Raw genomic sequence first — 17,314 nt, 5'->3', positions numbered from 1 at the left:
TGGGGGATGAGTTTATTGTTTTTGATTGTTCAATTGATGGATTGATTGATTGAAGGCCTTATTCTTGGAAATCTGCTTCTCTGGGACAGTAGAGAACCTGAGACTATTACTGGGTTTCTATGGCTGTGTACTATGCGGGGCCAGGAGCCTCTAGCCACCGTCTGTAAGTGAGCCAAGAGCCTGAAGTGACATCCAAGTTGGGTGTGTGCAGCAGACAGAGCAATGCTGGAGCTGACTGGAGCATTCACAATCCTAGCTCTTCTCTTTACCAAAGTGAACCAGCTGACACAGGGCACATGGGGAGCTCACAATGGCTACACATCTGCCCAGTCATACATGCATACCATATAGAACACTGACCTACTTGGTGGTGTGTCCCTCAAGCCCTCAATGTGATCCATGCCCAGTTCCTTGAGTTTCCATGGTCAGACCATGTGCAGGAACCCAGCTATAGCTCATGTTCTCTCAGTTCCTTGGCCTAGGCTCAAAACCCTCATAGTCACAGGATGTAGAGATGTCACTTTCCACCCTGCAAGCTGCTCCATCCCTTCCATGAGCTGCCTGCCATTTTCCAAGTCAGGACAAAAGTAGCTCCAGTAAATTGAGACTGGTGCCATAGTAGGAGGAGCAGGAGAAGCAACATGCTCTTTTTTCACAGAGGAAAGTAGTTGCTCAGCCCCCACTAGTTTCCCAGGCCAGACTCAAATCAGTGAGGACACTGGAATTCTCCCTTAGTGAAAGTCAACAGCTCCATGGAGTGTGGCAGCCCCTGCTCATCTTTCCCAAGAAAATGGGGCTTCCAAGTCGGACATCAGCCATAAAGGGGCTGGAACCCCTGGCAGTTCATGACACACCCGCTACATGCCTTTCTTCTCTCCTCACTGCCCTCACTGCTTGAGGGCATCTCTGTTCTGGCTGTTCTCCACTGCATATTTCTTTCAATTGATCCCCAGGTCCCCTGGGAATGTGGTTCTTGCTTTGTTGTTGTTTGGTATCAGTCTGTGCCCGAAGTCAACATGACTTTTTCCTACTCAGCCACCTTGCTTCTTCAATCTTCACCATTTAAGCTGAAGGTTTACATTCTCTAAATTTGCTGGAGTGCTACAACATTTGCTCATAGACAATGTATAACATGAAAAATTGACACATGGATTTCAAGAATGTTTTGTACCAAAATCAATTTGTCCCTTAGTTTTATTCTCCCAGAAGCTGTCTAAGATGCCTTCCTAGCTCTTGGTAAATGAATTCTCTCTTGGCCAATTGCTCAAATTGTGGAAGGAAGCATACCTGTTTTCCCCATCCAGACATAACCCTCCGTGGAGACAAGGTTGACTGGCACACTCATCCAGGTTGAGCTCACAGTTGTCCCCTGTGAATCCAGCAGTACAGACACAGAAGTAAGCCGTTGCAGCATCCCGGCAAGCGGCACCATTTAAACAGGGATGGGACGCACATGGGTCAATTCCCAACTCACAGTTCACACCTTTAAAAAAAAAAGTCAACACAGCACAATAGAAAAGTTTTAGCAAAGGGTTAATATTTTAGCTCTTTGCCAAGGCTTTATTTACTGAAACATTTGTCAAATGTTATGTTACACAAAATAACTTTCCTGTTAATTGTAATTGATATTAATGTTTGGTGTGCCTGTGGGAAGGTACTCAAACCAGAACAGCTGTTATGTATGGACTCACCTTGTGGTTTTTGAGTCTGGAAAGAGTCATTTTTGGAACAGTTATTGTTAGTTCTACTTTCATTGGAAGCCTACAAGGCACTGGTCCATGTCACACTATTTTTAAATAGTTAGTTTTACCAGGTAGCACATACTATAGTGGGCAAAGCTCAAGCTCCCATCATGGATAATGCAGGTTGAGAGGCTAGAACAGCCACCTATGTTAGCCATGACCTTGAGAAATTTCTTAACCTCTTCGTGTTTCAGCTTTCTTCTCTGAAAAATTAGAACAATAATTGTAACTACTTCATTGGATTATTTCTATGATTAAATTTGGTTTGAAGCCTGTTATAGCACTGTGCTGGCCCCAGAAATTGTGAAATGGATTTTAACAAAGCCAAGATGTTGACTGGAAAGGAGAAGTCATCCTGTTGGGAATAAAGTGGACATTAGTAAATAACTGCTTACAAAGAAATGAAAAGAGTAAGTAAGTGCTGAGTCAGTGCTGAGCCAGTAGACCAGCAGGAACAGCACGTTTGCTATGAAAGCCAACCTCCCTCCTCTCCTGGCCCTGAGACTCACAAAAAGAGGAAAGGTTGTGTGGAAAGTGGTTTATCAGGTAAGTGCCAAGTTTGAGCGAAAGTCAAAGAATTAAATTTTCACTAGAATATACTGACATACTTTCTTTAGTTTGGTTTGAAGAAAGACTGTCAGTAGAGAAAGAGATGCCCATCATACTGGGACATGGAAGTGAATTCTTGGTGACATTTTTGCATAAGTTTATGTAGATAAACATTAACAGTTTAACCCTAGACTTGATTTCCCTTGTGAACCTAATTGCTAATAGAATGCCTTCTCCAACTCTCTCACAAGCATCAGTCCACAATCCCTAAAACAAACTCTACTCTCCCACACACTCTGGTCTTCCACTCCCAGCCCTGACAAAACTGACCATATAAGCACAGCCAGAATTCTGGTAGATACACCAGCTTATCTGGTAGCATTTCCCACATCCTGACTAGCCAGGAGATCTTGCCACAGTGCCATCCACACTGCCACAACCTTAACCAGAAAGTTCCCATCTCTGGTTTGCAGTTTCCACCCCAGCCTTCTTTTTCTCAAACCATTCTGCATTTTTATAGAAATGCAATCTTTATAAATTACAGCAAGGTCTGCTTACAGTTTTTCAATGGTTTCCAACCTCTACTGACTACAGGGTAAGGCATCTTTTCTTGTAATATAATAAGGCTTCCAGAAGATGAGGACTCTGCCACTGTCATGCAGCAGGACGTCACTGAAGCTCTAGGCTGCACGTGGGAGTTCATAAGCGCGGTAGCTTGTTGATGACTGATAGTGCTCTACTTGTTCCCTGTTCTCCAGACTTGCTCACTTAGTTTAGTTCTCAATCTTGGAAGAAAATGTCTATGGGCTTCTATTTTATTCTGATGCCTCTTCAACCGTATTTTCAAAATTCCTTGTAATATGAACATAAATGTAAATATTATGAAAATTTTTTACTACATTTGAAAGTTTTGCTTATTGCATTTGTTTGATGGCAGCAACACACATACACACACACACACACACACACACACACACACACACAGGAGTTTCAACTGCTGGTTTACTCTGAGTGCCCACAACAGCCATGTCTAAGCAGAAGCCAGGAACAATAAACTCATTCTAGGTCTTGCACATGGATAGCAGGGACCCATTCAACTTGAGCCATCACCTCCTTTCCCTCAGCCTGCACAAAGGAAACAAGCTGCAGTGGAAAGCAGAACTGGTACTCAAACAATCACTCTGATATGAAATGTGGAGTGCTCCAAGTGGTGGTTTAACTGCTGCGCCAAATGCTCCTTAGTTGTCCATTTTATTCATAAAATGAATGGCTCTTTGAGGCCACTGTTCTTAAAAAAGAAATGAGACTTATTTATTTTCATTGCAAAGGGAGATTTTACAGGGAAAAGAACAGACAGAGGGAAAAGACTTTTCATATGCTGGTGTACTCCCCAAATGGCCCCAGTGGCTGGATCTGAGACAAACTGAAGCCAGGAGCTAGGAGCTTCTTCTGGATTTTCTATGTGGGTGCAGGGTTCCAAGGCTTTGGGCATTCCTATACTGCCATCCCAAGGTCACAAGTAGTGAGCTGGTAGAAAGTGAAGCAGTGGGGACACAAACTGCTGCCTCCACATCCTGGCACACAAAAGAGGAGGATTAGACAACTGAGCCCTGTGTGGCATTTTGTTCATATTCTTCAACATAGTAAATGCTCAATGATTTTTTTTAAAAGGGAATGACCTAGTCACAACCACAATAAAAAAAATCTATGGTCTCTCATTGAAGATAGGCTGGTTGTGATGAGACACAGCTTTTCAATGCTTCTACAAGTTAATGCCCACTCTAAACCACCAGCCAACAAGTCAGATTAATAGTTCTGGATGATTGTTTCCCAACCTTCTGAGAATCATATAGAGATTCTGCCCTTGAATAGGCATCTCTGGCCATTAGAAATCAGTGCTGACATTCTGTTCAGTGAGATAATGTACCTCTTATGCTATCAATAGGGAACAGGTCTTGTTAGTGATGCCATCCTTATCGCTTAGTACCATGGGCAGAATACATGATGCATTCAGCATGGCTTTGATAACCCATCCTCAGCATCCTTCTAACTATCTGGGGTGCCTCATGTCTTGGACATAATTATACTCCAGCTTTGAGCTGTCATCTTAAGGTTTAAATTATACCGAATGTATCTGATACCCAGTGGGCCTCCATCCATGGATTTTTCTTTTGAATTAGAACTATGGATTCTTCATATGCATCAATTGGAACAGCATCCAGGCAAAGAATTGTAACATGCTGTTTCAATTTCAGCTGTTGATTTTCTGTGTATGGTCTTCTTATATGTCATAATTACATTTTTTAACATCCTTGGGCACTGAAGACACCTAGATGACTTCCTGCTTGGATGCACAGAATCAAGCTAGTGTGATAACAGCAAGATGTTATGGATGTTTGATTCCCTGTTCTATCAAGTTCCTGCCACACCTACCATCACTGCAGACATAGGGAAAAGAGCCAAAGGACAGAATCCTCTTTGCCAGTCTTTCTCTGAAACAACAACTTTAAAAATTGTGCATATATATATATATTTAAAGGTCAAACATGGTAGCTTAGTGGCTAAAATCCTCACCTTGCATGTGCCAGGATCCCATGCAGGCACCAGTTCATGTCTCAGCAACCCTGCTTCCCATCCTGCTCCCTGCTTGTGGCCTGGGAAAGCAATCAAGAATGGCACAAAGCATTGGGACGTTCACCCACATGGGAGACCCAGAAGAAACTCTTAGCTCCTAGCTCCTAGCTCCTGGCTCCTGGTTCCTGGCTTTAGATCAGCTGAACTCTGGGCACTGCAGCCGCTTGGGGGAGTTAATCAGTGAACAGAAGATCTTCCTCTCTGTATATCTGGCTTTCCGATTAAAAAAAATAAAGAAATCCTTGGAAAAAATTGTACATAAATGTTCATATACATTTTGCCCATTTGAAAGACAAAAGTGGAGCAATTTGCCACCTGTTGGTTCACTTTTCAAATGCTTCCAACAGCTGGGGTTGGGGTTGGGACTGGGGCTGGGCCAGACCAAGCCAGGAGCTGGTACAGAATCCTAGTGTCTCACATAGGTCACAGGGATGTGAACACTTGGGTCATCCATCACCTGTTGCCTCCCAAGGTTTGCATTAACAGGAAGCTGGAATCAGAAGTAGACCTGGGACTCAAACTCAGGCATTCTGACAAAGGATTGTCTCACCTGCCCTAATTTTTTTTAATGAAAGATGTCTCCCCTTTCCTGTTTGCCAACCTCCAGGGTACAGTACTCTGAGGGAATTCTCACTTCCGTGGCCATGATGATGCTTTGAGGATCACAGTTTTCTATTTGTAAAATCATTTCTCCCAATGCTATGTAAATTCATCCTTTATTCTTTTTAGAGATATATTTCCTTAAACCAATCTGTTTACCTTTCCTCCCACTTTACCCACCTCATGTGTGCTGTGATATGCACCAAGATGTCATCTGATTAGGAAATATTAATTTCATAAGTCAATAAGTCTGGATTTCCTAATCTACTGTCAGCATTTTCTGAACACACATACACAAATCCTAAAATTATGAAAATAACAAAAGACATATCAAAGTTTCCGCTATGCTGTATTTGAAATACACAACACTTTAGTTTTTCATTTAAATTTTCATTGTTTTGAAAGGCAGAGGCGCTCAGCCTAGACTCAGTTCAAGGCTCATATACAGCAGATGCTTAACTGCTCTGCCGAATGTCGGCTTTCACTCTATTTTTGTGAATGATTTTTGCTGCATTTGTTTCTTATAGTATTCAGCAGAGATAACACACCAATACAAGGGGCTGATACCTGTGAAAAGTATGGATAAAGGTTTCAACAACATCAATATCTGTAGCAATATTTAAGAGTTAGCAATAATGCCAATGAGCACTTCTGTAGCCTAAGGCGTTTTCGGGAGAAAAAAAATTGCACTAAACCATTTCCTCATTTTGACCATGACCAAGAGCTTGGTCAGATTATCGTGCTTAGATTAGGATGTGGAAGTGAGTGTTTAGAACTGTTGTGTTGATCAAAACCACACTACTAGACACACCGAAGCTGTGCCAGGAACACTGTCTTGTGCATTCAGCCTTCATGTGGCAAGCAATCACACAAACAGCTGTGCACCCTGCCTACAGCTGGAGAGAGAGGACAAGGAGCACGGTCACGCCAAGACACACCTTCAGAGTCTTCACATGGCAGAAGGGCCAGGCCTCCATCTTGGACCTCTTTATAAGGGCAAAATCCAGTTCTTAGAGCTGCAGCCCAATGACCTGGTCTCTCCGACGCCCACTTTCTAGTATCATCACTTTGTGGTTAAGATCTCAACAGAAGGGCCCGGCGGCGTGGCCTAGCAGCTAAAGTCCTCGCCTTGAAAGCCCCGGGATCCCATATGGGCGCCGGTTCTAATCCCGGCAGCTCCACTTCCCATCCAGCTCCCTGCTTGTGGCCTGGGAAAGCAGTCGAGGACGGCCCAAAGCTTTGGGACCCTGCACCCGCGTGGGAGACCCGGAAGAGGTTCTGGTCCCAGCATCGGATTGGCGTGTACCAGCCCATTGTGGCTCACTTGGGGAGTGAAACATCAGATGGAAGATCTTCCTCTCTGTCTCTGTCTCTTCTCCTCTCTGTATATCCGGCTTTCCAATAATAATAAAATCTTAAAAAAAAAAAAAAAAGATCTCAACAGAAGAATTTGGGAGGATACCCTCACATCAGTGCCATGCCTCTCTTTACAGAGACAACACCTCTGCAGTCTTTCTCCCTTGATATTCAGCGTGCAATAATAACAATGATCATAGTAATAAACTTAGTCAATGGATGGAAGTTTCAGTTTTGCATTCTGAAAGAGATGATTTTTTTTTTCTGTGAAGCAGTTTTTAACTTCAAGCAGCGCTACTGGTTTCCTTCTTTGTGCTGCCTCTGCTCTCTGTTCACAGGCTGGAATTTGTGTTTATAGATCTGCTCCCTGAATAGACAGGAGCACTTTGTCATGTATAAGTTTTTTCTGGTCATCTGTACACCTCCAAGGTTCAGCACAGTGGCAGCAGTACACTTGGGCATAAACACTTGCTGAGTGAATAACATTTGATACCTTGTACATTCATTCAGCAAACTTTCTTAAAAACTAGAAATCTCATTTCATTAAATGATATTCTAACCCTCATGAACTAATTAGTCTCCATGCACTAACTAGTTTCTATGTACTTACACATTTTCCGAAAAATATGAACTGATTCTTAATTATTTTCTATTCTGAAAGAAATGTATCTTAAAAGTAGATTTTATCTTGTGGTCCTTGTTTTTTTAAAATATTATCTTTAACCAAAATCCATTCATAATAGATGAACTAAAATCACTTCCCACCCCAATTTGCTTCATCAAATATCAATCAGCTTTTCCCTACCATTCTACAAGCCTGTCCTTCTAATCTTACAAGCATTTTAATATGGAAATTACTCATCAGCCCATCTAGTTCATTTTAGGGAAGACCTCAATTACAGAATGATTCATTTCATTGACAAGTTGAACAGTTGTAACAGTATTGTAACTAAGAAAGCTTGCAGCCACTAGCTTTCAGCTTCAGCTAGAGTTTTGCTTGCACATGGAAGTTTCTCCCCCACATCTCCAATGGCTCTCTCTGAGCCCATCTCTGCAGTTCATGAATCACTGCTCACCAAGCACAGTGAAGTGCCTAGTGGAGAATTCACAGAGTGAACTCTCTCCTTCTTATCTTTCTGTCTTTTAAAATTGATTACCTTTTCTAACTGTGCTGCTCAGAGAAACACATGCTTCTTCCTGAAGCCAACTGCTCAGGAATGACCACTCTAAGTTTGGACGGGGCACTCCGTGACTCGGCCACTGCAATGCGGTTTTCAGCACCCACCAGCAGGGAGATACAGAGTCAGAGTTTGCCAGCATGTCCATGCTGATTGCGCACGGTCTTTTTCTTTTTCTCTCAGCTCTGGCTTTTGCCTTTGTTCCACAGACCTTTTCTGAGGTTGCTATAATTGGTGTGAGCTGTCACAAATACTAATAATCACGTACAGGCAAAGCACAACACAAGCCTGGTTCCCTGTGTGTCTAAATGACGGTGGAGTGCAAGAAACGTTCTCAAATTAAGTCCATGTGCATTTGATTTCTGAATCCCAGTCCTAGCTATACCTTAGCATCATCAACTGCATTTGAGCTTCTGCAGGTTGAGTCTGAACATTCTATTTCTCCTCTCTCTAGGCGACTGCTAATGAGTAGCCAGGGCTGAGAACCACTGCTGAGCTACCAGAATGCAGGGGCTTACGGAGCAAGTCTCCCATTGCACCTTTGTACCTGAGCAGGCCCAAGGAACTAATAATAGATCTGATTCTTACTGCGTTATGAGTCTCTTCTCTAAATTCTATTTGCAAGCAAGTATTATATGTGTCACTCAAAAAACTACATAGTAAGATTTAGCTGAGTTCTTGGAAAACAAGGGAAGAATATAATCAAATAGGAAATGACACCATTATAACAAAGAAATCCTCATCGTGGACTTGGAGTGTAATAGTGAGAAGGGGCACCATCATTGGGCCTGGGAGAGATACAATATAACCCACAGTACAAATGAACTCATTGTAGGTGAAATACTTTATGCTTACACTCTTTCAATCTTGTAAGACTAAGTTAAGACCACTGATAGGATTCCTTATGATCCAGTTAAATCAAGATATAAAGAAAAAGCACGTGCACTGTGCAGTAGCCTAGTGGCTTAATCCTCACCTCGCAAGCGTCAGGATCCCATATAGGTACCACCTTGAGTCCCAGCTGTTCTGCTTCCCATCCAGCTTCCTGCCTAAGGCCTGGGAAAGCAGTTGAGGATAGCCCAAAGCATTGAGACTCTGCCCACACAATGGAGACCCAGAGGAAGTTCCTGGTTCCTCACTTTCACATCAGAGCAGCTTCAGCCATTGTGGCCACTTGGGGAGTAAACCAGCGGATGAAAGATCTTTCCCTGTCTCTCCCTCTCTGTATAAATCTGCCCTTCAAAAAGATTTTTTAAAAAAAATTTAAAAAGGAAAAAAATGTGTATATTGTAAAAGTTTCTAAACAGTGTATTTGCATGTAAAAAAACATTTCAGACTATTTGAATTAGAATGGCTGAAATGTTAAATTATCTCATATCTACTCATTTAGTCACTAGTCACATTGAAAATGCAGCAGGGAATAAAGATACTTCATTAAATGAAGTGCGATGATTTTTAAATATGGTTGCTCTAAGCAAAAACAATTCCAAACCAATCCCATAGAACGTTATTTCTTAAATTTAATTTTAAAAAGTTTTTCTTAATGAAAATTCAACTGCTAAAACTCTTTCAAAAATGGACATCAGATTATGGCTCTTAAGCAAGTTTTCCATGAATAAGTATTGTTTTCTAAACTTCTTTACTGTTCTCCATAATAGTTATCCTAGTATTAGTGATTAAATAGTAATTGATAACTTTCAATTTAACACAAACACTCTCCCATAAAAAAGTCTGCTTAGAGTAATAGAGAAGGTAAATTAAAGCAGTTGAACAATCAACTTTCTCAGCTTCATTACATCAATATCCCAGATATGCACTACCAGTATCTAGAAATACATAAAAACACTTTAAAATTGCAATAATTCAGTAACAATTAAGTGAGCATTGCTTGCAAACACTGAATGAGGCTGAGTAAGAATGCTGCTTGTTAGCACACTGGCTGGTGTGTAACTGACACAAGAAGCGTATAGGAAGAATAAGGACATCATCATTCCACATCAGAGTTCCTGACTCAAGTCTCAGTTTCACTTTCTAGTGTGCACTTGGGGAGGCTACCGATGCTGTCTGAAGTATTTAGGTCCTTGCCACCCACGTGGCAGAGATGGATTGCATTTCAGGCTCCTGGCTTCAGACAGGACCAGCCTTGTCCTGGGCATTCAGAGAAAGAATAACTAGTTGAAAGATATTCTCTGTGTGTGTGTGCCTCTCTCTCTCTTCTCCCCATTTAATCTCCTATGATTCTTACTCTATTCCTTCCAAATAAAATAAAATTAAATAAATGGATGACCGATTTAAGGAAATAGAATGCTTTGGTAGGATGTTGTGTGGAGATATGGCTAATGTTTGGAACGAAGTATGGAAGACTTTCAGTGACAGATGAAAATCAGACTCTACATAGTGAGATGCTTTCAGGTTCTTTAGAAGGTTGTGGCACAAGTCTATTTAGGAAGGATGATTTCACTCTCAGTAGTCAGAGCCTGGAGGAGGAGAAGGCTGGAAGCAGAGCATCTGGGAGGTGCAACAGAGCTACACACAGGAGACACAGCACTGGAAACACAATGAATTCACTGCATTAGGAAGTCAACTCAGATGCCAAAGCAGCAGATCTTGAAGATGTTTTGTAAGTGAAGTGTGAGAAAAGGAACAAATTTTAAGCCACAATAACAAAGATATGCCTATTTTGAAAGATGTTTTCAAAACATTGGCATAATATAGCACAATAATTCTGGAGGGTTCTTATTCAAATTTTGAAGAAGTATACTTTCCATACAATTATATTTCTTAACATACTTAGGGAAATGTCAAAACAAGGAAATACACATGAAACGTGTAAGAGGAGAGAGCAAGTTGAATGCCAAATATCACAGGAAGTTGTAAATGTGGCAAAAGGAAAGGGAAGCATGGTATTAATGTGAGTGACATTTCAGGGATTGGAGTGAGGGAGCCAGGAACGTGATGAGCAGAATAAACTTTAGAAAGAATGGGTGGGGTCAGTTGCCCCTTGGAAGTACGTGGACAATCTGATGAGTAAAGCAGTTGAAGACGGAGGGCCACAATGAAGACTACCTCCACAAGGAACTGACTCATGGCACCAGGAAGACAAAGGCCAAGGGTAATGAGTTGTTGACTTGTTACTCTAGTATTAAAATAAAATTATATCAGCAGAAGTTTCATTTAAAAAAAGAAAAACAAAAAAAATATGAAATACAATTACTTTCTTTTTTCAAGAGGTGGAACAAAGCTGGCTCCGTTCTTTATAAAGTGATGATTTACCTGATTTGCTGTGCGTTTTAGACTTGCTCGTTCCTTCACAGGTCACGCAGACATTTAAACGCTGGAAGCCTACTACTGGATGGCCCTTCAAGCAGACTGCTATAGCAGTCTTTGGGCACTAGGGGCAGAGTCGAATGAGAAGGAAAGGAATATACGCTGATGCATACATGTTGAATTCTCTTCTGGCAAACTAGTAGCTGCCAAGGAATCCACTGATTCTAAAGTAATCTAAGTCAGTGTACTTTAAAGTTGTCTTCTATTTTTAATTGGGAAACAATCATATAGCTGTGTAGCGCAAGATGTGGTATTTCCATATGTGCATACATTGTAGAATGAACAAATCAAGCTAACTCATGTATCTACCACCTCAAATGTTTATAATTTTCTTTCTATGAGAACATTCGGAATCCTCTCTCACAGCTCTTTTGGCATACATGATGTGCTTTTAGTAGCTATAGTCATCATGCTTTGCAATAGAACATCAGAATGTATCTCTCCAAACTCTACCTATAGATCAAGGTTTTCATTTTCTTTGTTTGCCCTCTCCTCATAGCATCTGGTAACCAGCATTCTAGTCTCTAATTCTTCAAGCATGACTTCATGTACATGAGATTACACTTACATAGGTAAGCACGCTTTACACTGTGCTTGGCTTTTTTTTTCACTTAACACAATGCCCTCTGGGTTCCTCCACAACATTTCAAAGAATACACGAAATAAGTGTCACAGAAACACATGGAGAAAATGCTAAACACCTCTAGGCACTGGATACACACAAGTAAACCACGAGGAGGTATCACCTTACATCTGATAGGATGGCTGATAGATGGATACTTATGAAGGTGTAGAGAAAAGGTAACAGTTAAACACTGTTGCTAGTCATAAATTAGATAGTGATTTTGGAAAATACTGTAGAATTTACTCAAAAGATAGAAACAGCATTCAGCATACCTAATACTTGGTATATATCCAAGACAAGTGATATCAGAATGCTGAAGAAATGTTTGCATTTATCAGGTTCATTGCAACATTATTCATGGTAGATAACATATGGAAATAACCCAGGTATTCATCAACAGTAAAAAAAAAAAAAAAAAGGATGCTGTCTTTTAGCCTTAAGAAACCTGAATCTAAGTTTCAAATCATGAAGCACTCCACTAAACATATCAACAGTGGCAGTAATCCCTTAAAGAGTACATTCCATAGACGTTTTAATAGTTTAGAAAGTTTTGTATCAAGTGATTAATTCCTGTCCACAGCTTGGACATTTTTATAAATGGTTGATTGGGACATAAAGTATCATCTCTACTTCACCATGTTAAAGAGTGGGCAAGCTAACTACATTATCTGGGACTGAAGTGTGCACACTTACCAGTATAATTACTGGGGCAGATGCACATGTATCGACCAATCTCATTGAGGCATGTAGCTTCATTCTTGCAGGGATCTGAGGCACACTCATCCACCTCCAACTCGCAGTGCCTGCCTTGATATCCTGGGACGCAGAAGCAAGAGTAACCATCAACTTCATCCTGGCACACGGCCCCGTGGTGGCACGGGCTAGAGGCACATTCATCTTCATCTGTCTCACAGAACGTTCCGGCATAACCCGCAGGGCAGACGCAGGTGGGGTACAGAGGGTGCTGGTGGCAAGTGCCTCCGTGTTGGCAGGAGTTCACACCACAGGAACTGGTGGCAGTTTCACAGGTTGCCCCACTATACCCAGGAGGACATTTGCAGAGGAAGCCCCTTCCTTCTGGGGAGGTGAGACAAGTGGCATTTCCTTGGCAGGGAGTGGAGGAGCAAGGATCTTTCGTATTTTCACAGACTTTGTCCAAATTGTTGGTTGCATTTGAGCAAGGACAACTGTTTTCTGCAAAAGCCTTGCAGTTAGAATTGCTTGAGCAAGAATTTGAGAGGCACTCGGTGTCATTTTTATTGCAAAAGGAATCTACAAGGAAGTAAAAATATTAAGATTAAATTTACATTAGTTGTGGGTAACATTCAGGAATGTGACTGGTGTGCCATTTCAAACACACTGATTACTGAAATGCATACTTGGTTGCATTCTCTTAACGAGGTTTAATTTCTCATTTATCAAAACTTTCTCAATAGCTGCTAACAATCAAAATGGCTGAGTGAATTCAATCTTCTCTTCCATATCTCCAGATGCAGGTACAGCTGAGGAATGGGCTAAACTGAAGCATTTGTTCGAACTTCCTATTTATACACTGGAAAGACAAATTCTTTCATGGAAGATTTTTGCAAATACTGAGAGATGGGTTATAAAATTGTTTCCATTTGTCATATAATTGAAACTAGCATTTAACCGTTACTTGGTTTGTGAGTGCCTTATAACAACGACCATTTGACACTATAAAATGAAAAGCCTAGGAAAAATTGAAGGAATAAAATAAATACGGTTTTGATACTCACTAGTCATACTCTCTCTGCACTATTGCACCTGGTATATCATGTATACTGTTATTATCTTCACACAAACATTTTATAATTATGCATATTTTACAGATTAACAAATTAAATCCTATGGCAAGGAAATTGATGTAGTGAGGTTTGGAAACTTGTCCTTCTGAAAGCGTATTTGTTCTAGAAATGCATTTTTAAAATTCTAACTAGAACAATAATTTTTTTTTTGAAAGACAGCTATATATACAGAGAGGAAGAGAGACAGAACAATCCTCCATCTGATGATTCCCTCCCCAAGTGGCTGCAACAGCTGGAGCTGTGCTGATCCAAAGCCAGGAGCTTCTTCTGGGTCTTCCACGTGGATGCAGGGTCCCAAAGCATTGGGTCATCCTCGACTGCCCTCCCAGGCCACAAGCAGGGAGCTGGATGGGAAACAGGGCCTCCAGGATTAGAACCGGCACCCATAATGGATCCCAGCGCATTTAAGGCGAGGACTTTAATTGCAAAGCTACCGCATCAAGCCCTGGAACAATAATCTTTAGGAAAACAGCAAATTTAGCTTTACCTCCCATTGACTAAACTCTTGTGATTACCTATTTTCCCTGGCATATATACATTATAATCACAACAGTTTTATTTTCTTAATCTATATTGAGGTGTTTTCAATTTTTTAGCTCAATTCTATCAGTTTACTGATATGATATTGGTGCTTCCATATGAAACATTGCCTTTCCACATGGATTCACCCAATATATGCTTTTTTATATTCATTTCCTTTTAGCAACCCCACTAAAAATGATAAAACCTTACTTTATCTACATAAAATAAATCAAGTGTTTTTGCATGTAAATTCACATCATAGCTAACTGATGCAGACACATGCTATTTCTATAGTAAATTCCCCTTGATAAACAATCAAGCCTCGATAGAACTGAAGCTTGGTTTAAGAATTCTGCAGATAATCCTCATTTTGCTCACCTATAAAGTCAATGCTCATTATTGTATTAAATTTCCACCCACAACTGGACATGGAATGATCACTGCATTTTTTGAAATTGAGGATGTTATTTCTGTGAAAGTGTCTGTAGTACTTGGTGATTTGCCTTACATTTCAATTCCAGGATTTTGTGTTGGGTGGGAACACACTCTGCATGTGCCATATGTCTCAAGTGGATGTGGCAGAATACCACTGGCTGCAATCACTGTCAGGACGGTGTGTTAGGACTGGTTAGCATATACACAGTTTCAGCCCTTCTGTGTGCCAGGCCTAGCTGATTCAAAGCCTACACAGAGATCACAGTGCCTGAAAATCTCCCAGGTGCATTCAACACCCAGACCGCAAACCTGCTAGACAGTGTGTCCCCAACAGCTCTGTTGTATCTGTCCCCAGGGTGTGGGGAGCACTGAATCTATGCAGTCTGCCCAGGCAGTTGTTCATGAACTCAGCTGAAACCCACAAGCTGCTTTCCTGTTTAGCCTATTCCCAAACTCCCCCAGTCACATGGTGCAGGGGATCCACTCTCTGCCCTGGAAGACGTGCTGTCCACACTGCTGGCAGTCTTTGCAGTAGGGCTTCTCACTGTTCCCCAACCCAAGACAGGTTTCAGGGGCTGTCCACCACAGTGATTTGAGCTTTGCTGGGGGTTGGGGGAAGGTGAGAATTTGGCCCAAGTCCCTATCAGCTCCCCAGGCCAGGCTCAAAGCCACTGGGGACGATGACATTCCTTCACCCTAAGCCACCAATGGCAGGGGTCATGACAGCCTCCACAACCACCTTCCAGCTCACACTGGGAAGATGTTGCTGCCAATCTGATAGCTGATTGCGTAGATACAAAGGAAGCGGCCACACAGTATATCTGTCCTTTTTCCTCTCATGCCCACACAGTCTGTTTGGTCTGTGCTCCATAGAAAATCTCTCTCAACCGGTCTCCTGAAAGCATGGTTACACTTGTTTTCTGGAACTAAGTGTTACCTCTCACTATTCAACAATGTGGATTCCTCTCTCCTTTCTTTTATTCTATGAGTTTTATAATTCCAGAACTTCTAATGTTCAGGACTTGCGCTCATGTTCAGCAAATTTTTATATGTGATGAACTGCTAAGGTCTGGTGTGTGACATCCAGTTTTCCCAGCACCGTTTGTTGAAGAGACGGTCCTTTCCCCATTGCTTGGCATTATCACCTTTACTGAAAGACTGCTTCACTGTATACCTGAATATTTACATTTGGATTCTCTTAACTCTGTTACATTCTGTCTAAATTCTAGGGAGAGCTGGAAGTTAATTGAGAGCACCAGAACTCGTGTGTGTGTGTGTTTGTGTGTGTGTGTGTGTGTGTGTTAGAACTGCAAGAGAGTTAAATCTATTCTTTTTACCATAGTTGGCTTTCAGTAGTTTATATGAAGATTTAAACCTGGAGAAAGAAACCACCGATTATTGAAATATATAGATTAAAGTCAGAAGAAACAGCTAGGAGAGTTTTAAGTAGTCAGTTCTGGAAAGTGCACATTGGAAAGTGTAGCAGAATCTTTAGTGGTAAAAGAAGTATTTCTAGAGCAGGTCCCACTAGTCGTGCTGCCGTTCTGTATCTCAGAAGCGGCTCAAATGCCGACTGCTCCATTTCCAGTCCAAATCCCTGTTAGCAGTGAAGAAGAATGATGGCTCAGCTCTTGAGTGCTTGTCACGCGTGTGGGAGACCCAGACAGGTTCCTGCCTCTTTTGGTTTCAGCCTGAGCCAGTCCTTACTATTATGGCCACTTAGGGAGTGAAGTATCCGATCTTTCTCTCCCTCTCTCTCTCTCCGCCCCCTTCTCTCTCTCCTTCCCTTTCAAATAAATAATGTCTAATGGGGGGGATCATTTCTGCCTCTTTTGTAATCCTTTAGGATTTTTAAAATATTACAGAATCACATTCTTCTAGAAATAGGATTTGGTCCATCATTCTGCATCTCATTATTTTGTTTCTGAGTGCAACAGGAAGGAGTTTTAGTACTAGCTCCAGATTAGGTCGCCCATCAACTACACCCTCTTACTGTGTCTCATCTGGGGTGATAGCCGTCATGGCTACCATTTTCTAGAAGCTTTGTGGGTGTGTCTGTAGGTGAGATAGAATAGCTGCTTGAGGGCATACAGCCCATGACATGGGTCTTACCAACTGACATGACAACTGACTCACCTGACAACCATCAACCTGATGAAAAGAACATTCTGTTCGTCAAATGTAAGATGGAATTTACTGCATTACTCAACTAATTAATCATGAATGAAGTAAAAGCGCATTGTGCACAGACAAATAATAGTATTGTAAATTAAGGCTTATGATGATTTCAATTTCTGCACCCAAGTTTTAAGACAAACACGTCATATATTTAAATCTAGCCAGTACACTGTGCGTGCTCTGAGTGAACAATCAAATAATCTTCATAGTAACATCTTTAAAACAAGATTTATTAGAAGATATCAGAAATCTAATAGATTGTTTAAATTTATACTTGAAATGTAGTTACCAGAAGCCCATAGATTATTTTGTTTCCAGTTTTTATAGGACACTTATGTAAAT

The 17,314-nt window shown here is 41.3% G+C and overlaps 1 protein-coding gene across 1 annotated transcript in view; it reads right to left on the bottom strand.

Moving 5' to 3' along the window:
• Positions 1-16,816, bottom strand: part of CRB1 (crumbs cell polarity complex component 1) — a 147,094-nt gene extending 130,278 nt beyond the window's left edge. The window contains exons 1-4 of the mRNA XM_058669688.1: positions 16,788-16,816; positions 16,132-16,169; positions 12,705-13,283; positions 1,288-1,483 (exon numbers count right to left, since the gene is read on the bottom strand). Of these exons, the coding sequence (XP_058525671.1) occupies positions 1,288-1,483; positions 12,705-13,283; positions 16,132-16,169; positions 16,788-16,816 (842 nt within the window). The remainder of the gene's footprint in view (positions 1-1,287; positions 1,484-12,704; positions 13,284-16,131; positions 16,170-16,787) is intronic.
• Between the last annotated feature and the right edge of the window lie 498 nt (positions 16,817-17,314).

This window comes from Ochotona princeps, chromosome 10, assembly GCF_030435755.1.
Source record: "Ochotona princeps isolate mOchPri1 chromosome 10, mOchPri1.hap1, whole genome shotgun sequence".
Classification (NCBI taxonomy): Eukaryota; Metazoa; Chordata; class Mammalia; order Lagomorpha; family Ochotonidae; genus Ochotona; species Ochotona princeps.
This window is presented reverse-complemented; position numbering and strand designations above follow the sequence as displayed.